Source organism: Oryza sativa, chromosome 7 (genome assembly GCF_034140825.1).
Source record: "Oryza sativa Japonica Group chromosome 7, ASM3414082v1".
In the NCBI taxonomy this organism is placed as follows: Eukaryota; Viridiplantae; Streptophyta; class Magnoliopsida; order Poales; family Poaceae; genus Oryza; species Oryza sativa.
This window is the reverse complement of record NC_089041.1, coordinates 6,674,442-6,700,091: the sequence shown is the minus strand read 5'-3', so window position 1 is coordinate 6,700,091 and position 25,650 is coordinate 6,674,442. Positions and strand designations below refer to the sequence as shown.

At 43.6% G+C, this 25,650-nt stretch overlaps 4 protein-coding genes and 1 pseudogene across 4 annotated transcripts; 4 read left to right on the top strand and 1 right to left on the bottom strand.

Annotated features, from left to right (window-relative positions):
* Positions 1–293: 293 nt before the first annotated feature.
* On the top strand, positions 294–946 carry LOC136357147 (prolamin PPROL 14P-like). Its single transcript, XM_066312032.1, has one exon. It carries the CDS (start codon positions 378–380, stop codon positions 831–833), a length of 456 nt encoding a protein of 151 aa, XP_066168129.1. The 5' UTR covers positions 294–377; the 3' UTR covers positions 834–946.
* Positions 947–7,458: 6,512 nt separating this feature from the next.
* On the top strand, positions 7,459–8,115 carry LOC136357524 (prolamin PPROL 14P-like). Its single transcript, XM_066312806.1, has one exon. It carries the CDS (start codon positions 7,547–7,549, stop codon positions 8,000–8,002), a length of 456 nt encoding a protein of 151 aa, XP_066168903.1. The 5' UTR covers positions 7,459–7,546; the 3' UTR covers positions 8,003–8,115.
* Positions 8,116–9,463: 1,348 nt separating this feature from the next.
* LOC136357525 (prolamin PPROL 14P) lies at positions 9,464–10,121 on the top strand. Its single transcript, XM_066312807.1, has one exon. The coding sequence runs from the start codon at positions 9,553–9,555 to the stop codon at positions 10,006–10,008; it is 456 nt and encodes a 151-aa protein (XP_066168904.1). The 5' UTR covers positions 9,464–9,552; the 3' UTR covers positions 10,009–10,121.
* Positions 10,122–11,472: 1,351 nt separating this feature from the next.
* On the top strand, positions 11,473–12,127 carry LOC136357533 (prolamin PPROL 14P-like). Its single transcript, XM_066312822.1, has one exon. The coding sequence runs from the start codon at positions 11,559–11,561 to the stop codon at positions 12,012–12,014; it is 456 nt and encodes a 151-aa protein (XP_066168919.1). The 5' UTR covers positions 11,473–11,558; the 3' UTR covers positions 12,015–12,127.
* A 6,295-nt stretch (positions 12,128–18,422) lies between these two features.
* Positions 18,423–21,477, bottom strand: LOC107277836 (ent-isokaurene C2/C3-hydroxylase-like; annotated as a pseudogene).
* Positions 21,478–25,650: the final 4,173 nt, after the last annotated feature.

Here is a 25,650-nt window from a genome sequence, read left to right as displayed (position 1 = left end):
GCTTGGTAAACATGATAAACATACCTAGATAACAGATTCAATCCTCACCAAACAAACGCATAAGGTGAGCGATGAGTCATATCGTTATCTTTCTTGCCTGCTAACCATCATGATGGACAGAAAAGTTACTTTCATGATGACACCAAAGCGGATTTGTTGGGGCACCTAATAGAACATACATCCAAATGACATGACTCACTTAGATCCTAATAGGACATCCAAGCAAAACTAACACACTAAAGCAACCGATGAGGAATCGAAAGAAAATCCGTGCCACCGCATCTATAAATGGACAAACTCCATGAAAACCCTCCTTATCGCTCGCACAATTCAAGCATTATACAACAAAAATTTAAAAGAACTAGTGTCCTGCAACAATGAAGATCATTTTCGTCTTTGCTCTCCTTGCTATTGCTGCATGCAGCGCCACTGCGCAGTTTGATGTTTTAGGTCAAAATATTAGGCAATATCAGGTGCAGTCGCCTCTCCTGCTACAGCAACAGGTGCTTAGCCTATATAATGAGTTCGTAAGGCAGCAGTATAGCATTGCGGCAAGCCCCTTCTTGCAATCAGCTGTGTTTCAAGTGAGAAACAACCAAGTCTTGCAACAGCTCAGGCTGGTGGCGCAACAATCTCACTACCAGGACATTAACGTTGTCCAGGCCATAGCGCAGCAGCTACACCTACAGCAGTTTGGCGATCTCTACATTGACCGGAATCTGGCTCAAGCTCAAGCACTGTTGGCTTTTAACTTGCCATCTACATATGGTATCTACCCTAGGTACTATAGTGCACCCGGTAGCATTACCACCCTTGGCGGTGTCTTGTACTGAATTTTCACAATATTGTAGTTCGGAAGTGAAAATATAAGCTCAGGTATCATCGTATGTGACATGTGAAACTTAAGGTGATATAAATAGAAATAAAATTATCTTTCATATTTAAATAGCTTGCCTCTATAAGGATATATCCTAGTGCATTGTCGTAGCTAATTACCATGATTGGTACTCCACAATTTTTCTGTGCGCTTAAATTTGATTCGAAGCTACTTTGTATTTTAGATATAAATGGAGTGTATAAAGGATGTCCATCATTTTATTCCAATAAGAACAAACACAAAAAACATATGACAAATACTAAATCCACCACAACAAAATCGTATACCATACAGACCACGTAAAGATGCAGCAATCAACTTTGATTCTCCATCCACTACTAAAACAAGCGTATATCAAAGGCCGCATATGCAGCATCATTGTGAATATGACAAGCCAATGTCATGCAAACACGTAACTTCATGCAACTATGTTGTGTCAAGCGACATCAAGACGGGTTTTCAAAATTTTAAACTTTGGTACATTAACTAGTTTCATATATAGATATTAATTTCAATTGAAAATCATCTAGTTGTCCATCATTCTTGACAAAAGGAAGTGTATAATAAATTCTTGAGTTGAGCTCTCGCTCAATTTGCATCATGGAACAACAACGTAGGCATAATTATTTCTGTACAGAAGCAAAACATGCAGCGGCAACAATAGGGGTAAAAATAGGAAAGACGGATTTGTGATGTTCTTTAGTTTATTCAGTCACTGTAGAGTGACTATAAAGAAAATGCACGCTTCTTCCAAATTAAAAATTATGAGATGTCGTACTTAAGGAATGCTCCAAGACATTGAGGTTGTTCTTGTTGACAAACTCGTTGCTTTGAGTAGTTTATTCTAGCATTGAAAGTAGATAGTCTCACTGTAAACCAAATGGATAATAAACCTCATGTTTCAGCAAAATTATAATGGTGATCTCTCGTAAATATCTCGAATGGTGATTGTTTAGGATAGAAAAAATACGAATATATATCCCTCTATGTTTAGAAAGAAAATTAGTGCGGGCGTGCCAGTGTACCTAGATACAAAATGTAAATCAAACACAAAAGAGACACAAAAACGTGATCTTTATTAATTGAATTAACAAGATACAGTTTCTATGTATAATATAAAATGTGCGTGCCTTTGCCTGTCGTTGGACAGATCTGACATCAGCGATGTGGTCTTCTGGTTCCTAGGGCCTCAAGAAGCTCCCAGTTAATTACCTGTAGGTATAGGCCTACAGGAGAACCTCCGATTAAGCTGCTTGTGGTCGTCTCGTCGTCTTCGCTTTACGTTCTCCATGCATGATGAATGTTGGTGAAGATGGTGGATGTGTGTGTGGGCGCCGACAGCGATCCACGGCCTCGTCGGTCCGTGCGCCGGTGTTGGAGACATAGCCTTTATTTATACTCCGCCTGCCCTCGTCGCTCCGCCTCATCTGTCTTGAGTGACGTGGTGGTGTAGATATAGTGATCTTCAGCATGCATGGAACTCGCGTAGCTTGGACGGTAGAGAAGTCATAGCAACGGCATCAGAATGGTGTTAAAGGGAAGAGGAGCTGGTGAAGTCAGTTGGTGTACACAATAGCCGAATATACATGGTTGGGCACCTTCTGGCTAGATGAGATCAAAGTAATGAAGAGTTGACGAAGATAGTTGGTGTAGACGACAGCCGAATTACACATGGTTAGGCACCTCCCAACTTGTCATGCCCTTTATACAACAGGGACTTGTAATGAAGATGATGAAGAAATCAGTGTAGACGACAGCCGGACAAACATGGCTTAGCACCTCCTTCAGATGATGGATCTACTATTGATCCAGTTGATATGATAACGAGCCCGTAAAAGGGGCTCTATGAGGGCGCCGGTAATGACAGCGACCTTGGAAGAAGTAAATGCCTCGTCGGCGGAACGGCTAAGGGCATTTGTTGGAGTAGATTCAGCACGAATGGTTTCCTGGCATCACAGATGACACCATTCTTTCTTCAGGTTGACGTAGATGAGCGATGCTCCAATACGCGGATGTGCGACACCATTAATCTCCACGAAGAGGGAGAGCATCACGGACAGGCGGTATCTCATCTTGGCGTGATGACAGAACGACGACTCCAACTTGACGAGGTGAAGGGCATCGCGGCCGGATGGCATCTCGTAGCCTTGGCGCGGCGGAGAGAAAGACATTGTGGATGGACGAAACGACGACCTCAGCTTGATGACGATGCACGGGAACCAAGCAGTGGCGCTCCGACGTGACGAAGGGATGGCCAGACGGCATCACGAACGGCTCAACGATGATGTAGGGGCACTGAACTTTGACGCTCCGACGTGACAAAGAGAAGGCATCGTGGACAGACAGCACGACGACCTCGGCCTGATGAAGAGAAGGAAGCACAGCCAGACTTGACGACGGCTTGTGGGCACCAAGATTGCAACGGTGGCGAGGGTGGGTAGATATTGACGGTGTTGCGAGGCAGCGGTCGGCAAAAGGCGACGACGTTTAACGTCTCGGCGAGATCGCAACGAGTAGAATCATCACCGCAGCTCGAACAGATTGCATCAGTCCTGAGGACGAGTGGCATCGATCTTGACGGAGGCTTGCGATCAGCGCCAACAGATCAGTCGACATGACAACTCCGCCGTGATGAAGTGAAAGAATCACAGCTGGACTTGACGACGGTGTACGAGCACCTCGACGGTGTCCGCGGCTGCTCTGGGGACCTTCAGTGTGTCCCAGCAGGGTGGCATGTGTCGACGGCTCCTCGAGGAGCATCCCGGCGACTGCCACCATCTCCTGGATCAGAAACAGCTCGGGCGACACTAGTGGCTGCTCCGACGATCGCCGGCGAGGGTACGGCGCACATTACGGAAGAGAAGCCGCAGTTGGCGAGATGGGGGCGTTGGTGTATCTCGACGACGTGGCGGCATCCGGTAGACGGCATCACCGGTAGCTTGAGCAGGGATGGCGAGCGTTAGAGTGTCGCCGACGAGTTGGACGATATAGACGGCAGCCGGATTTAATCACAGCTCGGTATCTAATTGAGAAAGCTTGAAATCAACAGGATTTGTTTAGCCATCGCGTTGACGACTTCTTCTTGTGCATAGCACTGAAGCATGGTGATGATGTGTCACCCTCCAGTTGGTCGGCCACGTTGCCACAATAATTAGCTTAATTAGCGTGCATTTGCTAGCTTGTTGCCATGGCGTTCAACAGCATCGGTTCGTCGTCATCCTGTCGCTGTCGCCCTCACTCTCAGTTGCTGCAGCCATAGTTGTCGACGCCATGCATGATGCTTGACCTCCGACATAGAAGCAGGAGAAATCATGGCAATCGGCGGTGGCTCCGGCAATCTTCGGCGCGCTCCGGCAGGGCGGCGAGAGGACGACGGCTTTCCCCGATAGATGATCGATTGGCGGGTACAAGCACTGCTTGGCAGCGCCTCGGCGACTCGGCGACATTCATGGATGCGGGCAGCATGATGGCATTCGCCTTGGATCTGACAAGACCTCCTGGCGGATTAGGGATGGCTTGATGATGCCCGCGGCTGCTCCGACTATTCCCAACGCTCCATCAGTGCGACGTGGGGATGACCATCTTCGGCAGGTGGTGATCAGTTGGCGAGGATGACCACCGCTCGGCCGGCAGCGCCTTGGCAAACGCCCATGGCAGCTCTCGCGATCTTCGCGGGATGGCGTGAATAGTGCCCGAAACAGCATTTCTGGTGAGGCAGCAGCCTAGTTGTGGACGTGGGTGGCTCGACGGCGTCTGCGACTGCCGTGTGATGAAGGCGAAGGTATCGCGGACGAACGGCATGTCATCAACTCCGACGTGACGAAGCTTATAGGTGGCGCCCATAGATGGGTCGGCTCAACAACTCTAGCGACGACGATGCACCACGCACTGACCCGCCGTGTGTAGAAATATCCTCATGCATGCATGTGTGCTGCAGATAAAACAGGAAAGGAACGATATTTGGTTAGCCTTTACCTTGGGCAGCCATTGATCTAATTCTCGTGCTTGTTGATTGGCCAAGTTCAGGTTGCTCTCCTTCCTCCAACGTCCTTCTGCTGGACACCGGCGCCGAGCGCTACCGGCGGCGTGCTCTCCTGCTCCGGCGAAGTAGCTGTGGATGAATCTTGATGGGAGTCGGATGGATCTCGATGCATGGATGTCGATCGCCTAGCGCCGTCTATTGGGTGGCTGCCTGTACCCTCGCCGGCGTACCCTTCCGCCGAGGCCTCTGTGTGTTCCCTCATGTGATCTATGTATGAGTGGATGGATCGATCTCTTCTTGTGGTTCTACATCCATGTTCCTCCTCCATGATCAATCTGCAAAACGAAAGAGAAACAAAGAAAAGGACGGAGCTGTACTCGCCGCCGGTGTGCTGGTGTAGATGAGACCATGTCCGTGTACTGCTTCTCTCCTCCTCATTCTGCCCACAGCCGCCGGCTGGCGCGCCGTGTCTTCTCACCGGGCAGAGGGATGGCTGGACGAATGTCGATCGCCTGGCGCCGTCTCTTGGCAGAGCGCCTGTTGGCTGCCGCCGGCCGTCAGCGCACGCGTTGGCGTGCCCTTCTGCTTTGTGTTCTTGTTCTACATATGTGTGGATGGATGGATGTGTGTTTTATGAATGATTCTCCATGCCCTGGCTGGTTAGCTCTCGTTGGCTTTTATAAGCGCTGGGAAAACCTAACGGACGGGCGCGCATACTCCGGCGCCGACGTGGCTGCACGTGTTTGTTCCGATACCTCCGGGCGACGTTGCTGCAGATCACGCTAATTCGAATCACCTGGATAAGACGAAGTTTGTTGGTTGGGTTTATCCGGCGCTAGCCGCGCACATCAGTAGCTTGCAGTTGAGAAATCCCGCGTACGCATGTATTCTGATACAATCGCATATATACGATGAAAACGCAATGTGTCTATGGGCTGCCGGCCCACGTGCAGCTTCACATTTCAACCGTGTAGCTAGATGTTGCTTCTTAACTCATAGAAACCACCCGGTATTTCTGTACGTATACATGCACGTACGGTGAATACATATATAGTCACGAGCGCTCGTTTATGAGCTGCTCACATGTCACTTAGGTCTCCTTGTGCATGCATGCTTACGTATAGATTAGCTAAGCATGTATATATGGCTGAACACATGTACCCATGTATAGCCATATAGGAGGACATACATATGCCAGTACGTGCATGGCTCATGCATCCCATGCAATTGAGCAAGCTATATACAGAGTCACATATTAATGAATGCGACGATCATAGCTGCTCTTTTGTTTGCTTGTCTTGATAATACAAATAATCCTTGGATTTATAAGATCACAAAATACCGTCAAACAAATGCCCCCCAGCAAGTGGAGTTTGCGCAAGAGAAACGCGGTGTGAACTCGACTTGGTGAACCCTATTTTCCTAAAATTCGGCTCAATTTTGCACTGCTGCCTCATCTTGATTATTTAATATAGAAGGGAATAAAAGAATTTAGTCCCATTGAATTTAGTCCCACTACTAAAACAAGCGTATATCAAAGGCCGCATATGCAGCATCATTGTGAATATGACAAGCCAATGTCATGCAAACACATCACTTCATGCAACTATGTTGTTTCAAGCGACATCAAAACGGGTTTTCAAAATTTTAAACATTGGTACATTAACAAGTTTCATATATAGATATTAATTTGAATTGAAAATCATCTAGTTGTCCATCATTCTTGACAAAAGGAAGTGTATAATAAATTCTTGAGTTGAGCTCTCGCTCAATTTGCATCATGGAACAACAACGTAGGCATAATTATTTCTGTACAGAAGCAAAACATGCAGCGGCAACAATGGGGGTGAAAACCGAAAAGACAGATTTGTGATGTTCTTTTGGTTTATTCTGTCACTGTAGAGTGACTATAAAGAAAATACACCCTTCTTCCAAATTCAAAATTATGTGATGTCGTACTTAAGGAATGCTCCAAGACATTGAGGTTGTTCTTGCTGACAAACTCGTTGCTTTGAGTAGTTTATTCTAGCATTGAAAGTAGATAGTCTCACTGTAAACAAAATGGATAATAAACCTCATGTTTCAGCAAAATTATAATGGTGATCTCTCGTAAATATCTCGAATGGTGATATTAGACTTCAGTGCTAACTTAATTCTTCCTACAATCAAATCTTCATTACCACATCAAAGAAACAATACAATGCACCTGCCGTACTATAATTTTGTCATTCCTGTTGAAATTTTATAATTCAAGATGCATGAGGCCGCACGACCTTAAAGTTCAACGTGGCATGCAGTAGTGAAATAATAGCTTGGTAAACATGATAAACATACCTAGATAACAGATTCAATCCTCACGAAACAAACGCATAAGGTGAGCGATGAGTCATATCGTTATCTTTCTTGCCTGCTAACCATCATGATGGACAGAAAAGTTACTTTCATGATGACACCAAAGCGGATTTGTTGGGGCACCTAATAGAACATACAACCAAATGACATGACTCACTTAGATCCTAATAGGACATCCAAGCAAAACTAACACACTAAAGCAACCGATGAGGAATCGAAAGAAAATCCGTGCCAGCGCATCTATAAATGGACAAACTCCATGAAAACCCTCCTCATCGCTCGCACAATTCAAGCATTATACAACAAAAATTTAAAAGAACTAGTGTCCTGCAACAATGAAGATCATTTTCGTCTTTGCTCTCCTTGCTATTGCTGCATGCAGCGCCACAGCGCAGTTTGATGTTTTAGGTCAAAATATTAGGCAATATCAGGTGCAGTCGCCTCTCCTGCTACAGCAACAGGTGCTTAGCCTATATAATGAGTTCGTAAGGCAGCAGTATAGCATTGCGGCAAGCCCCTTCTTGCAATCAGCTGTGTTTCAACTGAGAAACAACCAAGTCTTGCAACAGCTCAGGCTGGTGGCGCAACAATCTCACTACCAGGACATTAACGTTGTCCAGGCCATAGCGCAGCAGCTACACCTCCAGCAGTTTGGCGATCTCTACATTGACCGGAATCTGGCTCAAGCGCAAGCACTGTTGGCTTTTAACTTGCCATCTACATATGGTATCTACCCTAGGTACTATAGTGCACCGGGTAGTATTACCACCCTTGGCGGTGTCTTGTACTGAATTTTCACAATATTGTAGTTCGGAAGTGAAAATATAAGCTCAGGTATCATCGTATGTGACATGTGAAACTTAAGGTGATATAAATAGAAATAAAATTATCTTTCATATTTAAATAGCTTGCCTCTATAAGGATATATCCTAGTGCATTGTCGTAGCTAATTACCATGATTGGTACTCCACAATTTTTCTGTGCGCTTAAATTTGATTCGAAGCTACTTCGTATTTTAGATATAAATGGAGTGTATAAAGGATGTCCATCATTTTATTCCAATAAGAACAAACACAAAAAACATATGACAAATACTAAATCCACCACAACAAAATCGTATACCATACAGACCACGTAAAGATGCAGCAATCAACTTTGATTCTCCATCCACTACTAAAACAAGCGTATATCAAAGGCCGCATATGCAACATCATTGTGAATATGACAAGCCAATGTCATGCAAACACGTAACTTAATGCAACTATGTTGTGTCAAGCGACATCAAGACGGGTTTTCAAAATTTTAAACTTTGGTACATTAACTAGTTTCATATATAGATATTAATTTCAATTGAAAATCATCTAGTTGTCCAACATTCTTGACAAAAGGAAGTGTATAATAAATTCTTGAGTTGAGCTCTCGCTCAATTTGCATCATGGAACAACAACGTAGGCATAATTATTTCTGTACAGAAGCAAAACATGCAGCGCCAACAATGGGGGTGAAAACCGGAAAGACGGATTTGTGATGTTCTTTGGTTTATTCTGTCACTGTAGAGTGACTATAAAGAAAATGCACCCTTCTTCCAAATTCAAAATTATGAGATGTCGTACTTAAGGAATGCTCCAAGACATTGAGGTTGTTCTTGCTGACAAACTCTTTGCTTTGAGTAGTTTATTCTAGCATTGAAAGTAGATAGTCTCACTGCAAACAAAATGGATAATAAACCTCATGTTTCAGCAAAATTATATTGGTGATCTCTCGTAAATATCTCGAATGGTGATTTTAGGCTTCAGCGCTAACTTAATTCTTCCTACAATCAAATCTTCACTACCGCATCAACGAAACAATAAAATGCACCTGCCGTACTATAATTTTGTCATTCCTGTTGAAATTTTATAATTCAAGATGCATGAGGCCGCGCGACCTTAAAGTTCAACGTGGCATGCAGTAGTGAAAAAATAGCTTAGTAAACGTGATAAACATCCCTAGATAAAAGATTCAATCCTCACGAAACAAACGCATAAGGTGAGCGATGAGTCATATCGTTATCTTTCTTGCCTGCTAACCATCATGATGGACAGAAAAGTTACTTTCATGATGACACCAAAGCGGATTTGTTGGGGCACCTAATAGAACATACATCCAAATGACATGACTCACCTAGATCCTAATAGGACATCCAAGCAAAACTAACACACTAAAGCAACCGATGAGGAATCGAAAGAAAATCCGTGCCAGCGCATCTATAAATGGACAAACTCCATGAAAACCCTCCTCATCGCTCGCACAATTCAAGCATTATACAACAAAAATTTAAAAGAACTAGTGTCCTGCAACAATGAAGATCATTTTCGTCTTTGCTCTCCTTGCTATTGCTGCATGCAGCGCCACTGCGCAGTTTGATGTTTTAGGTCAAAATATTAGGCAATATCAGGTGCAGTCGCCTCTCCTGCTACAGCAACAGGTGCTTAGCCCATATAATGAGTTCGTAAGGCAGCAGTATAGCATTGCGGCAAGCACCTTCTTGCAATCAGCTGCGTTTCAACTGAGAAACAACCAAGTCTTGCAACAGCTCAGGCTGGTGGCGCAACAATCTCACTACCAGGACATTAACGTTGTCCAGGCCATAGCGCACCAGCTACACCTCCAGCAGTTTGGCAATCTCTACATTGACCGGAATCTGGCTCAAGCTCAAGCACTGTTGGCTTTTAACTTGCCATCTACATATGGTATCTACCCTTGGTCCTATAGTGCACCCGATAGCATTACCACCCTTGGCGGTGTCTTGTACTGAATTTTCACAATATTGTAGTTCGGAAGTGAAAATATAAGCTCAGGTATCATCGTATGTGACATGTGAAACTTGAGGTGATATAAATAGAAATAAAATTATCTTTCATATTTAAATAGCTTGCCTCTATAAGGATATATCCTAGTGCATTGTCGTAGCTAATTACCATGATTGGTACTCCACAATTTTTCTGTGCGCTTAAATTTGATTCGAAGCTACTTCGTATTTTAGATATAAATGGAGTGTATAAAGGATGTCCATCATTTTATTCCAATAAGAACAAACACAAAAAACATATGACAAATACTAAATCCACCACAACAAAATCGTATACCATACAGACCACGTAAAGATGCAGCAATCAACTTTGATTCTCCATCCACTACTAAAACAAGCGTATATCAAAGGCCGCATATGCAACATCATTGTGAATATGACAAGCCAATGTCATGCAAACACGTAACTTAATGCAACTATGTTGTGTCAAGCGACATCAAGACGGGTTTTCAAAATTTTAAACTTTGGTACATTAACAAGTTTCATATATAGATATTAATTATAATTGAAAATCATCTAGTTGTCCATCATTCTTGAAAAAAGGAAGTGTATAATAAATTCTTGAGTTGAGCTCTCGCTCAATTTGCATCATGGAACAACAACGTAGGCATAATTATTTCTGTACAGAAGCAAAACATGCAGCGGCAACAATGGGGGTGAAAACTGGACAGACGGATTTGTGATGTTCTTTGGTTTATTCTATCACTGTAGAGTGACTATAAAGAAAATGCACCCTTCTTCCAAATTCAAAATTATGAGATGTCGTACTTAAGGAATGCTCCAAGACATTGAGGTTGTTCTTGCTGACAAACTCGTTGCTTTGAGTAGTTTATTCTAGCATTGAAAGTAGATAGTCTCACTGCAAACAAAATGGATAATAAACCTCATGTTTCAGCAAAATTATAATGGTGATCTCTCGTAAATATCTCGAATGGTGATTTTAGGCTTCAGCGCTAACTTAATTCTTCCTACAAGAAATTCTTCACTACCGCATCAACGAAACAATAAAATGCACCTGTCGTACTATAATTTTGTCATTCCTGTTGAAATTTGATAATTCAAGATGCATGAGGCCGCGCGACCTTAAAGTTCAACGTGGCATGCAGTAGTGAAATAATAGCTTAGTAAACGTGAGAAACATACCTAGATAAAAGATTCAATCCTCACGAAACAAACGCAAATGGTGAGCGATGAGTCATATCGTTATCTTTCTTGCCTGCTAACCATCATGATGGACAGAAAAGTTACTTTCATGATGACACCAAAGCGGATTTGTTGGGGCACCTAATAGAACATACATCCAAATGACATGACTCACTTAGATCCTAATAGGACATCCAAGCAAAACTAACACACTAAAGCAACCGATGAGGAATCGAGAGAAAATCCGTGCCACCGCATCTCTAAATGGACAAACTCCATGAAAACCCTCCTCATCGCTCGCACAATTCAAGCATTATACAACAAAAATTTAAAAGAACTAGTGTCCTGCAACAATGAAGATCATTTTCGTCTTTGCTCTCCTTGCTATTGCTGCATGCAGCGCCACTGCGCAGTTTGATGTTTTAGGTCAAAATATTAGGCAATATCAGGTGCAGTCGCCTCTCCTGCTACAGCAACAGGTGCTTAGCCCATATAATGAGTTCGTAAGGCAGCAGTATAGCATTGCGGCAAGCACCTTCTTGCAATCAGCTGCGTTTCAACTGAGAAACAACCAAGTCTTGCAACAGCTCAGGCTGGTGGCGCAACAATCTCACTACCAGGACATTAACGTTGTCCAGGCCATAGCGCACCAGCTACACCTCCAGCAGTTTGGCAATCTCTACATTGACCGGAATCTGGCTCAAGCTCAAGCACTGTTGGCTTTTAACTTGCCATCTACATATGGTATCTACCCTTGGTCCTATAGTGCACCTGGTAGCATTACCACCCTTGGCGGTGTCTTGTACTGAATTTTCACAATATTGTAGTTCGGAAGTGAAAATATAAGCTCAGGTATCATCGTATGTGACATGTGAAACTTGAGGTGATATAAATAGAAATAAAATTATCTTTCATATTTAAATAGCTTGCCTCTATAAGGATATATCCTAGTGCATTGTCGTAGCTAATTACCATGATTGGTACTCCACAATTTTACTGTGCGCTTAAATTTGATTCGAAGCTACTTCGTATTTTAGATATAAATGGAGTGTATAAAGGATGTCCATCATTTTATTCCAATAAGAACAAACAAAAAGCACATATGAAAAATACTAAATCCACCACAACAAAATCGTATACCATACAGACCACGTAAAGATGCAGCAATCAACTTTGATTCTCCATCCACGACTAAAACAAGCGTATATCAAAGGCCGCATATGCAGCATCATTGTGAATATGACAAGCCAATGTCATGGAAACACGTTACTTCATGCAACTATGTTGTTTCAAGCGACATCAAGACGGGTTTTCAAAATTTTAAACTTTGGTACATTAACAAGTTTCATATATAGTTATTAATTTCAATTGAAAATCATCTAGTCACTACTAGAAAATTGATTTTTCAAGACGTTGCTCTATTATTTTCACTGGCGGAAAAATATGAAAACCGCCAGCAAACTTGTAACGAGGGGGTGAGGGGCACCGACCGCCAGCAAAAATGCATTTTCGCTGGTGGCCCATCTAATGCGGCCGCCAGCGAAAATATGTCTATTTTTGCTGGCGGTCAATTAGGTGCACCGCCAGCAAAAATAGTTAATTTTCGTTGGCGGTCCAATTTTTCATGGCGACCAATAAATAGAACCGCCAGTGGAAATCCAACCAAAAGTATCTGTCACATTAAAACACCCACCTACCCATCCTCATCCTCTTCTCCACATTAAAACACCACACATCCCCTCCTCTTCTTATCCACTCCTCTTCTCTCTCCTCCCTCTCCTCCTTCCCAGCCTCTCCACCTGCGACGGAGGCGACGGCTCTGGCGGCGACGACCGGCGACGGCGGTGGCGGCTCTAGAGGCGACGACCAGCGATGGCAGCGGCGGCGGCTCTGGCGGCGACGACCGGCGGTTCCCCGCGTCGCCCCTGCCCTCCCATCCCCTCCTCTCCCATCTGTCCGAGGGGAGGAGGCCGCCGCCGGTGGCACAACATAGGCGGCGACGGGGAGGACGTGCAGATCTGCCCCGGCGGTGGTGCGGGGAGCACGCAGCGCGGGAGGCGGCGGCTCGTCCCCGGCGGCGGATGGCGGCGGCTCGTCCCCGTCAGCGGATGGCGGCGGCTCGTCCCCGTCGACGGCGGCGGCTCGTCCCCGGAAGCGGATGGCGGCGACAACAGCGGCTCGTCCCCGGCAGCGGAGCTGACGACGACGACCGTGACCGTGGCGACGACGATGACCGCGACGCTGCCGGCAAGCGTGTTTTTGTGTGTTTTGGTTCCGTGACCGGCAGATGGCAGCGGCGGTGGCTCGTCCCGATGGCTTCGGCGACTAGGGTTCTCTGTGCTTTTGTGTGTGTTTTGGTTTGTAAGGATGTTTGTTAGGTTAATCTGTGTTTGTTCTGTTGATGATGTCAATGTTGTATTTGGATTGATGCCAATATTATGTACATATTTGTGATGCTCTGGATTTGGATTGTGTTTGAATGATGTTTATGTCCATTTTCAAATATGGATTGTTTTGAATTTGGCCGAGTGGGGAATTTTGAATTTGGGGTAGGGAATTTTTGGCGGGGTGGGTTGATTTTCACTGGCGGTTCTCTTTAAGCAACCGCCAGAGAAAATGGGTTTTCGCAAGCGACACTCAACTGCTAGCAAAAATCGTTTGTCCACTTGCGAAAATCGATTTTCGCAAGCGGACCGAAACCGTTAGTGAAAATCGTGTGTCCGCTTGTGAAAATAGATTTTCGCAAGCGGAACATAACCGCCAGCGAAAATATTAGATCTTCACTGGCCTTTGCTTTGTGGCGGCTCCAAATTCCGCCAGCGAAAATCTAAAATGGCCGCCACGAAAGATGGTTTTCGTAGTAGTGAGTTGTCCATCATTCTTGACAAAAGGAAGTGTATAATAAATTATTGAGTTGAGCTCTCGCTCAATTTGCATCATGGAACAACAACGTACGCATAATTATTTCTGTACATAAGCAAAACATGCAGCGCCAACAATGGGGGTGAAAATCGGAAAGACGGATTTGTGATGTTCTTTAGTTTATTCAGTCACTGTAGAGTGCCTATAAAGAAAATGCACGCTTCTTCCAAATTAACAATGGGGGTGAAAATCGGAAAGACGGATTTGTGATGTTCTTTAGTTTATTCAGTCACTGTAGAGTGCCTATAAAGAAAATGCACGCTTCTTCCAAATTATAAATTATGAGATGTCGTACTTAAGGAATGCTCCAAGACATTGAGGTTGTTCATGTTGACAAACTCGTTGCTTTGAGTAGTTTATTCTAGCATTGAAAGTAGATAGTCTCACTGCAAACAAAATGGATAATAAACCTCATGTTTCAAAAGTTTATTCCGACACCGAGGCTGCAAGGTTGGATTTGGTTGAGTTTGTGATTTTGATTTTCTTGAGGTTCTGGTACTTGCTATACTTCTACTTGAGTGTCAAACTTGTGCCATTCTATCCTTTGTTTTTTGTCAAAATATGTCCAAATTTCTGGCAAAATTATGTCAAATTTTGAAACAACATTTTATCCATAGTCTGTCAAAATTGTCATACTTGTCAGAGTTTATAAAAATTGCAAGCTGCATGTACAAATGGAAGCAAATACACAATTGATAAAAAAACAGTGTGAAATGTGTAATAGTAGGGAAGGGTATGGATGTCTTTTTGCCAAAGATTTAATATCGTCAACATGTCCATCCAAAATAGTTTTAAATTTTAGCTTCGTTTCAAAAATAAAGGGGGCAAAAACCATAAGGACTTTAACTAGCAAGTTCTAGGAAGTAATCATCATCACCGTGTGATAGACGAACCGGTAATGACGAAATCCCCATTGTTTGCGATTATCTTTTGTCATGGGTACATATCTTATCACCAAGACCTCCTATTGTCGCTAAGATGGACCGTTAGAGAATTTAATGTTGATTTTATCACGAATTCGTTACATATTAATGAAGTCGTCACAGGGAATCGTCAAAAAGCCTATATCTGTTGTAGTGCATGCAACTAGCGAGAGGACAAGCTTTTTGGGTATACTATGTGATACCTCAGGATTTGTTATGAGATACATGGATGAAAATATGTTAAATATTATAGAAATTATAAATATTAAAATACTATAAAAAATGATGTGAGGATGATCATTTAACATACTTATATGCTAAACCCTATGCATCAGTACATTAAAATACTTATGTGAAGATCATTTAACATACTTATATGCTAAACCCTACGCATCATTTAACATCATTATATGCTTCTATCTTTGGCAGGACAGATATACAAGTACAGTGATATCGTTATTTAAATGGATGTAATTTTGTGGTTCACATGGTATATATTTTACTACACATCATCTTCTACCCTATAATTCACCAACTACACTCCTGTACAATCCTCATTCATCAAATCCGACGATCCAGAATCATCGAATCCAACGGCTCGAGATTGTCCCACGTCTCCCCTCCGTATGCACCCCTCTCCCCTCTCTCTCTCTCTCTCTCTTGCACACCCTCCTCTCGGTCGCTCCCCTCAACCATAGCCGCCTCCTCGATCCATGCCGCCGCCGCCTCGAGCCACGCCACCGCCGGCGTCAATCATCTGCGACTCCGCGTGACCGCCTATGATCCAGGCAACGGAGATCCTCCTCGGCTCCTCGCGCCCCGACGGCTGATACACTGCGGTCCGCGCGTCAGGCGAAGTTGGGAGAGGATATCCTCTGAGGGGACATTGGCGGCGGTGATCCTGCACGCTTGTACGAATGACTTCACAGCTAGAATGACTGACGACCACGTCCGGCCACCGTGTACGGATGACTTCACACCTTGAATGGATCTGCTGCTGCGGTGCTGCCCAAACACCTTGAATAGGGTGTGTTTGGTTTGGGGACCAAGTGGGATGGGTTAGACCCATCCCAGTTTTTTGGGATGGGATGGTTCCAGTTGTGTGTTTGGTTTATGGTATGAAATGGTTATAGTTTTTTGTTTGGTAGAAGGGATTGAGGAGGGATGGGATGGACAATTTTTCACGGATGTTAGGGCCGTCTGCTCCCAGTGGCTAGCTTCCAGGCTGCCGGTGAGATTAGGGACGAAGGAGCTCGTCGGCGCGAGTTGAGGAGCTCGTCGGCGCGAGCGGAGGAACTCGTCGGCGCGAGCGGAGGAGAGGCGGAGGCGGGTCGCGGACGAGTGGCGACGGTCGCGAAGGTGGCGGCAGGCGCGGACGAGCGGCGGCGGTCGCGGAGACGAGGCGAGCGTGGATGAGCGGCGGTGGTTGGTCGCGGACGAGGCGGCGGTTGGTCGCGAAGGCGGAGGTCGGACACGGACGAGGCGGCGGCGGTCGCAGAGGCGGAGGTCGGACGCGGACGAGGCGGCGGCAGTCGTGGATGTGGCATGGGCGGTCGCGGAGGTGGAGGGAGCAGGCGGAGGAGGACAGAGCGGCGCCGGAGGAGGGAGCAAGCGGAGGAGGGACAGGCCGCGGTCGCGGAAAAGCAGCGGCCGGTCCCAGAGGCGAGGCGAGGCGCGGGCGAGCGGCGGCCGGTCCCGGAGGCGAGGTGAGGCGCGGACGAACGGCGGCGGTCGGTCGCGGACAAGGCGGCGGCCGGTCGCGAAGGCGAAGGTCGGACACGGACAAGGCGGCGGCGGTCGCGGACGAGCGGCGGCGGTTGCGCGGAGGAGGACGGAGCGGCGCTGGTGGAGGGAGCAGGCGGAGGAGGGACGAGCGGCTGTGGCGGCGCCGCGGCGGAGCCGAGCGGGAGGCTGCGGGAGTTGACACCGTTCTCTCCGTCGAAGTGGGATGGATTGGTCCGGCCGATTTTGGTGGACCATTTCGTCCCGGATCTGAGAGGAATATTCCTCTCCAGGGACCATCCCATCCCACTCACCTCTCAACCAAACACCCCTAAAAGTGGGTTCATCCCATCCTTGCAACCAAACACTACCTATATTGCCAGGTAACGAATGATTTACGCGTCGACATTGTCCATGTGGACATGCTGCAGTCGAATTAATGTAGCAACACAGAGACCCAGAACAGACATTGCTCTGCTATATATCCTCCTGAATAGGTTACTGTATTAGCCCTTTGCACTGTACATGCTTGTGAAAATGCGCATAAGCATTGTAGTAATAGATGGAATTTTGGTGCACCTATCACTCTGTTAAGTAATAGATGGAACTTTTCTGATCTGAGAGTTAAGTTGATTTAGTTTGTGTACTTTCTTTCTACTTTGGACTTTTAGGCAAAAGAGAACTGTGTTAAGCTGTGTATGTGTCCTATATGATTTTGACTGCTTATTCATTCAAAATATCCATGTTACTTGAAACAGAAATCTGCATGGGATTAGTGATGTTTGTTGACGTACTTCTAATATTTTACTCTAGAAAAGTGAAGCATACAAGAAAATCTTACTGTTTAGTAAGAATTTTCTGATTTGTGCTTTGGTGTATGCTGCAATGTAACATATATGCAGAGAGCGGAAGTCTTTTATTTTCTCTATCACCTGATCTTTTATGTTAGCTACAGTTCTATATATTTTTTTGTTGGTTAGGAGTTGAAAGAATGACAACAGTGATCGATCATACTAGGAAATACAAAAATAGATTAACATGGAAACGTTGTTCATGTGGGCATTTCATTCCACTGCATGGGATGGACAACTGTTTGGCCTCCTCTGCTGCTGTTGCTATGCTGAGTTTGCGATTCATCTGCTCTTGGTGCCTCAATTCCTCATGAACCAATTTGTCTAACAATTTTGAAATGTTGTTCAATTGATAGATCCTCCTGCACCTTCATGTAGTATGCTCAGGACAATTTGAGATTGACTACTGATCATTTTTAGGAAATAGTTTTGTCATTACAGATTTCTGGGTAGATTTGAATATCATAAAGTGACTGTAATTACTACTTGCCTACCTTTTCTTTGACGGATAAGCCAAAACCTGATCTTGGAAAGGATTCATTTAGTCTTTGTGCATCCATTTTCTTATTATTTAGTCAATCCGCGTCGCCAAGGAATCATGACCGCTGCGAGATGAAAATTTTCATTATGTATATAAGAGTAGCAAAGAGAACTTGGATTTGAACGCTGGTGTTATACTTCTCTTGATCTGGCAGTTTTTTATTTCTTAAAATTAATCTCATTTTATATATTGTCTTTTGGTTGCTTAATATAAATATTACCGTAGCGTTAGTACGGGCATGCTACTAGTCAGTATATAAGTAGGCTTGCTATGCCTTTCTAAAATAGGTACATAAGTTGTTTAAAAATTACGAAGACCCCATCTCTTATAGTACCTCTAATTACACTGGAACTTATGCACACCTTGAAGCAATCTTACTAACTGGACACACATTCAGACTAGTGTGTTTAGCAGCAAGAAGTTCAAGTGCCTCCCGCATATCAAGATCCTTGTGCAACATTCCATTTGGCAACTTCCAATCGAAATGATAAAGAAGGTTAGCCAAGGCAAGCTCTATGTTGGCCAGCCCAAGATTTATGCCGGGACATATCCTGCGTCTAGAGCCAAATGGAAGAAACTCAAAGTTATTCCCTTTGAATTATATATTGTTGGTTTCGAACCTCTCTGGCATGAATTCTTTGGCATTCTCCCAATACTTACTATCCCTGCAAATTGCCCACATATTCACAAATATTGATGTACCCTTAGGTACATCATAACCCATGATCTTGCTTGTCTCATGGCATTTTCGAGGGATCAAGAAGGGCGCCGGGCAATGTAGTCTCAAGGACTCCTTTATCACCATCTTGAAATAGCTCAATTTTCCAATATCGTCTTCAGTGATAGTGCTCTTTCCTTGAAAGGCTTGACGTAGCTTAGCTTGTACCTTCGCCATCACTCTCAGCGACCTGATGAGCTTTGCCATGGTCCGGGTCAGTGTTGTTGACGATGTATCGCTGCCACCCGCAAAAATGTTCTGAAATGATATATTTTTGTAATTAATTATTATTCACCTGAATTTTTTTTATCTATTTTTGCCTAAACTTGTATAATAGGCATACACATATATGCTACACTTAACTCTATTTTTTTCGTTACTATATACTCCTTCCATCTATTTTTGATAGTCATATTTCCAAATCTAAAAAATAAAATTTTTGATAGGCATATTTCAATCCAACAACCTATCAATCTTAATGACTTTCTCGGATTTAATGTGTAACTCTCCATTCTTCCACACAAGATTGTCTGCATGAGCATCGAGAAATGTAAATATTAATGAATCGCTTGTTTACGAGGAATGACTAGTACTATGTTTAAATAGATGATAAGTAGAATTACTTATCTTTGGTCTGTGTGCCAAGATGAAATATGACTATCAAAAGTAGATGGAGGGAGTATATTTTCTTGTGTAAACTTTGCTTAGTTCATCTCATAGGAGGTTTTATCCCTTACTTAAGACTATTTTTTTTATCTAAAACATTATGGTTTTGTATCCTAAAGATACAGAGGCCAGGATGATAGGATGATAGAACTTCCTGATTCTTTTTTAAAGAAAAGGTTTACTAATGTTTCTATATATATTTTGTAGATGTAGGTTCTCCGCCCATGGGCATAACCAAGGATCGATATTGAGCCAGCTCGGCTCTGTGCGGTTTGGCTCAGTAGGATAATACCATACGCTTTGCTGCTTAATATATGGATTAATATATGGATGAATACCTGTTATATATTTTAGAAATAATAAATGTATATATTCAAATAATGTGAAAATGATGCAGAGAGTATGATCTGACATTACTTGCATATCAATTTCTAAACATACAATAAAATCATAATAATTATTAGTGGATGATGATGTGGTATATTTACATGTGATTTAAATTACTTTAAATAATAATTGCTAGTGAGTGATGATGTGAGACACTTATATGATTAGTTTCAGTAGTTAGTGCGCATTAACTTTATAAGTAAAATAAGACGAGCTGGCTCGACACGGCACATTATCCGGACAAGGCTTAAGCTAGTTTAGCTCGCGAGTTGGGGGGAGTAGTGGGATTAAGTTGGCTGGCGCTGGAGTTAAGATCGACTTGGAGATGGTGAAGCAGAGCCGCTTGGTGGCATGGAGCTGGAGTTATATGGACATTACTGGCCTGGCCCACCACTCTGCTTTAATTATCTCCTGATAGGCTGATACCAATGCTTGTTTTCTTCGCTCTATTATTTGTGCCGCTAATCCATTTCCCTGAATTGGCCTCCTGGGCTGTCTTTTTTATCCATATATGCATAATATAATAATTACTACTCTCTCCTTTCAAAGTCCAAGTCATATTTATTTTCTCACCAAGATCAAAGATATAGTTAACCCATTCATCATACGATAAAACCAATGAATATATAATCAATAAGTACTAAGATGACTTTTTGGTTTTGATCAAAAATTTATTAATTAAGTTACGTAGTGATTATAAATAGAATTTAGACTTTTAAAAAAACCAAAAAGTAAAATAGAAATTAGATTTTTGGAAGGAGTGAGTACAGTTACGTGAGGCTTGCGTACCATCAAAAGCACGACGATAACTTGGTTTGTAATTGGAATTGGCGGGCCGCCTTCCTTCTGGAGCCTGAGCAGGTCGTCCAGAGAGCATGACTTGCTCTCCACCGCCGCCGCCTGATCGCCGCCGGTGTCCGTCTCCATTTGGTCCTTGCGTTCCTGGATGATCTGCTCTATGATGCGCTCCATCTTCTTGCGGTTCGCCAGCGCGCTCCGCGGCGCCATCGCGACCATGGACGCCAGCTTCGACGACGGGAAGAGGTCGGCGATGCTGAGCCCGGATGTCTGGCGTACCATGGCGTGCAGGGCGGCCAGGTACTCTTCCCGGTGCCTGCACCGGCTCCCCACGGAGCACCGGAGCACGATGTCGTTGATGAGCCTGGCTCCCATCCCGGTGAGGTTCACGGCGGCACCCGATGCGGCGGCGGCCGACACGTCGCGCACGAGCCGCGCCACCTCCACCTCGCGGACGCGCCGGAACGAGCGCACCCGCGCCGCGGTCAGGAGCTCCTGCGTGAGCAGCTTGCGGGAGCTGGCGCCACCGCTCGCCGTATGGGGCCGGCACGACGTCCCTGCCGCCGAAGCTGAACGCCTCGGTGGCGCTGGTCAGGTGGCGGTCGGCGAACGCCAGGTCCTTTCTCCGGAGGACCTCCTGCGCGGCCTCCGGCGACGAGGCGACCACGGTGGGCACCTCGCCGAACCAGAGCTGCATGACGGGGCCGTGCGCCCTGGCCAGCTTCCGCATCACGCCGTGCACGCTCTCGCTCGGCGACACCAGGTGGACAGAAATATCACAGTATCATTAACCAACTTGGCCAGAAGTTGTCCTTTAATTCCAAAAAACTAACCAGGAAGACAATAATTTTTCGGAAGCTTTCTTAACACGATTGTCTTTCTACTCCTTCCTGTTTCTAATATATGAAAAATATAATTAAGTGATGATTAAAATATCTTTACTATAAAAAAAATCACAACACATTAATACAACAAAACGTCAAACCTGCATCCAGAAATGAACAATGTACCAGACACTTCTCATAGTTCAAAATAATTTTTTAGGCAAAAAATAATTATTTAAAGCTTGCAAGACTGGTAAATATTTATTATTCTTAGTAAATAATAGTAACTACTCCTTCCTATATGGAAAGGCAAAAAAAAAAAAGATGTAAAGGAGCTTCAGCGCATATAGGGGATGGATGTAGGTACAAGAGACGGGTAGAGGGTTTGCTTTTTTATTCCGTTTTCCACCGCTGGCTGTAGGATTTTGAGCTGCAGCCGAGATCAGCTGGGTTGGACAGCTACGGCCCAAAATGCCACAACAATCAGAACCGATCAACCTTACATACACCTATCAAGAATTTTTTATACAACTAAATCCCATTGTTGTTTTGATATGGACTTCAAGAATATAAAGTATGCCCCCAATAACCACAAACTGAACAATGCGCTATCAGCTATGGTAGTCAGGAACTAGTAGTGGTTCCATTGACCTCTACCATTGGCTAGATACACAACTTTGGGGGTAGCCTGCAGTGTCTATAGAAGGAACATTGATTACTAGGAAAACACTGTAGTGAGAACATCTTCGATCCTGATGCATCCTAACCCTAACGTTCATCGGTAACCAGGCTAATAATTTGTGCATAAAGTTAGATGATTATTATCAGTACATGTAAAAATTGAACTAGCTGTTTTTAATCTGACATGAACAGGAGACAGGGCATTGTGCGTGGTTGGATAAATCGACACTTTTGCACAACCTTCTGTGCAGTTCTGATCGACCCCTTATCTTCATCTGATATATATATATATATATATATATATATATATATATATATATATATATATATATATACTACTATATGGCAGCCTTTTCTTTTTTACTACACTATTAATTGACTCTCGGTATGCAAGCAGAGTACTAGCATCATCAAGCAGGGTATACTGGTACTCAGAGGAGTAAACTCCAACTTTCCTGTAAGTATTTTCTTTGAATATATATGTCATATCTTTTCAAGATGACAAGAAGGGAAAAATTAGACAAAATAATGGAGAAATGGAGGAAATTTGATGGCAGTAGCATGTTCTTGGACCATGGAGCAACTTAACGGTACAAATTCGACGATTTTTTTTCACTCCAATGAACTAACTAACCTGACTTGCCGGGAAGAAACATTTAACTTTTCACCTTTTTCACCTTTTCAGAGATCAGTCCTCTATGTCACAGTGCTACAATAGGTCCACATATCGAACTATCCAATATGTAAACCAGAAATAAATCTATCGGTCCTTACAAATTCTGATTCTTCAAAGGTCACAAAAACACCACAATATATATCTAGCGAGTTCGATCTATGTCACCACTCACCAGTGCTAGGCATAGAAAAAGGGAAGCAATTTGTAGATCTAATTAACAGATCATTACAATGCTAACAAGAAAAAGAAAGTAATTCATTAAAACGGTGCAAGCGATCAATCAACTTTTTCTTCAGGTCCTTCCTTTTGCTTCAAATACACTGCACTACGAAATGATTAAGAAGGAAAATTAACTTAGCAAATTACCCGCAGAAGCTCATGAAAGGCCGTGACATACCTGACCACTCCCAACTTGCTTTAGTTCCAATGCTTAAGAAGGGGGCATCAAAAGACCAAAACAACGCTACGAAGCTGGTTGATCTCTCATGACAAGCAGTTTATCGACATTACCATCTTGCGAAGAAGACATGGTGCCATAGCATTGATACTTGAGCTGCAAAAGCTTGGTTCCCGGTGCCTCCTACACCTAACAGGTTACAGGTTCACTAAAACAGCCTACTTGATTGACCTCTAGGTGTTTCTTGCTGTGTGAGAGACGTCTGAGTGTATTAAGGAAATAGGATGCCTTTGGTTGTACCCTCCATGTTGTCCATATATATAGAAGGGTACACTTTAAGGCGGAAAAGCTACAAATATGTTGACATTTTTTTTTCTATATATATATATCTTTCGATTTTTGGTCCATTGGTTTTGTCCTAAGATTTGCGCTAGTTGTCTAGAGAAACAAAACACAGTGCTTACACTATAGTTACATTTCAAAGATTTTTTTAAAAAACCTATCGCCTGATTTTTAGATAGTACTCAATCAAGGACCTTTAATTGCCTTGAATCTTCGCTTTAACATGTATAGGTTGCTTTTCTGGGAGCATTTTCTCCTATGTGGCCGTAAATGATGTGGTTTGGTGGCTACACTCTTGATCATTCATACCCGTTGGATTGTTTAATTATGTGAAGGCTCGATCTTGGAACAAATCTTCATTGTAGTACCGTGCTTCATTTTATATTGTCAGGAATGCATGCTGTGGAACATCGGCATCAATATATAGAATTATCTGAGATGCAAATCACTGAAACAATATCAGTCCGACAGCATCAATGGTTCGCGCGAGGGTTTGACGACTTAGCCAAGCGTTAGCGAAGCGTCATTCTCATAGCGAGGCGCTTCGAGTTAGCGAAGCGAGTGCTAATTGGGCTTCGAGGTTGGCTATACGCCAAAAAAAACTACTTTTCCCGGCCCTGGCATAAACCTAGCTTCTTTGAAACAACATAGGTTCACGTAACTAGCTATTAAATACGTATATCTTTTCAGTCTCTAAACACCATCAGTGCCAACAAGCTACATTCATAACTTTATTATTAAGGCAGATGATCGTACGAAGCCTAAACATCGTAACAAAAAAAACCGTGTTTGTTATGATAAAAGATCTGATAGTAGTATTTGGAAAGGGATCTAGCAGCCAACCTATAGCCAGTGAAGATGGCCACACGGTGATGTTGAAGAAGAAGTCTATTTTTTTGGGAGTTACCCTATTCGGAAGTCTTAGACATCCGCCAAGCAATTGACGTGATGCATCTAACTAAGGAGAAAGGAAGCCATTACTTGAGTCAAACCAGCTACACTCTGAGCAAGGCAGAGAAGGAAAGTATGTTGAATGCTCGAACAACATCAAGGTACCGTCTAGATACTCTTTGAATATGAAGGGAATAATAAGCATGAAGGAAAAGAAGATCACAAACCTAAAGTCTCATGACTGTCACATGTCGATGACAAAGCTGCTTCCTGTGATATCTCGGGGTATCTTTCCTGATAATGTCCGGACAATAATAACAAAGCAATGTGCATTCCTGAATGCAACTTCGCAGAACATTATCGATCCAGACAGATTGACAACCCTTCAAAATGACGTGGTGCAATGTCTCGTTAGCTTTAAGATGATCTTTTCACCATCCTTCTTCAATATAATGGCGCATCTTCTATGTCATCTTGTCAAAGAGATCGGTATTTTCGGTCCTGTATACCTACACAAAATGTTCACTTTCGAGAGGTACATGGGCGTTCTAAAGAAGTACATTCATAACCGTTCTCGTCCGCAAGCAACCATCGCCAAGGGTATGTAACAAAGGAGGTCATTGAGTTATGCGTATAATTTATTGAAGACCTTCGTCTAATTGGGGTCCCCGAATCAAGCCATGAGGGGAGACTACGGGGAAAGGGGACTCTTGGAAGGAAAACATTAATGATTGTACAACGATTTATTCTGTAAATCACATTTTATGGTTTTGCAACAATTTTCGTTGGTGGCTCCTTACATCGAGGAGCACTTGGCAGTTCTTCACTCCAAAAACATAGGTATGTCCGATGTCCAGATTACACGCCATCACATTGATATTTTTCCCGCTTGATTGCGACAACATCTCATGAGTAACGAGACGATTGACCAACAACTACCCTTTTGGCGAGGGTACCATCTTCCTCGATCTCGACATTTTAAGGATATGAGATCGATAAAGTTGATATTATTCAATGGATATGGGATATGGGTAAACATGTGAGCCTCATATATAAAATTTGCTCAAAAATACACAAAGTTGATGCTCTATATAATAAATTGTCCC

Coding starts and splice junctions, on each gene's coding strand:
- LOC136357524 (XM_066312806.1), top strand. CDS start 7,547: ATGAAGATCATTTTCGTCTTTGCTCTCCTTGCTATTGCTGCATGCAGC.
- LOC136357525 (XM_066312807.1), top strand. CDS start 9,553: ATGAAGATCATTTTCGTCTTTGCTCTCCTTGCTATTGCTGCATGCAGC.
- LOC136357147 (XM_066312032.1), top strand. CDS start 378: ATGAAGATCATTTTCGTCTTTGCTCTCCTTGCTATTGCTGCATGCAGC.
- LOC136357533 (XM_066312822.1), top strand. CDS start 11,559: ATGAAGATCATTTTCGTCTTTGCTCTCCTTGCTATTGCTGCATGCAGC.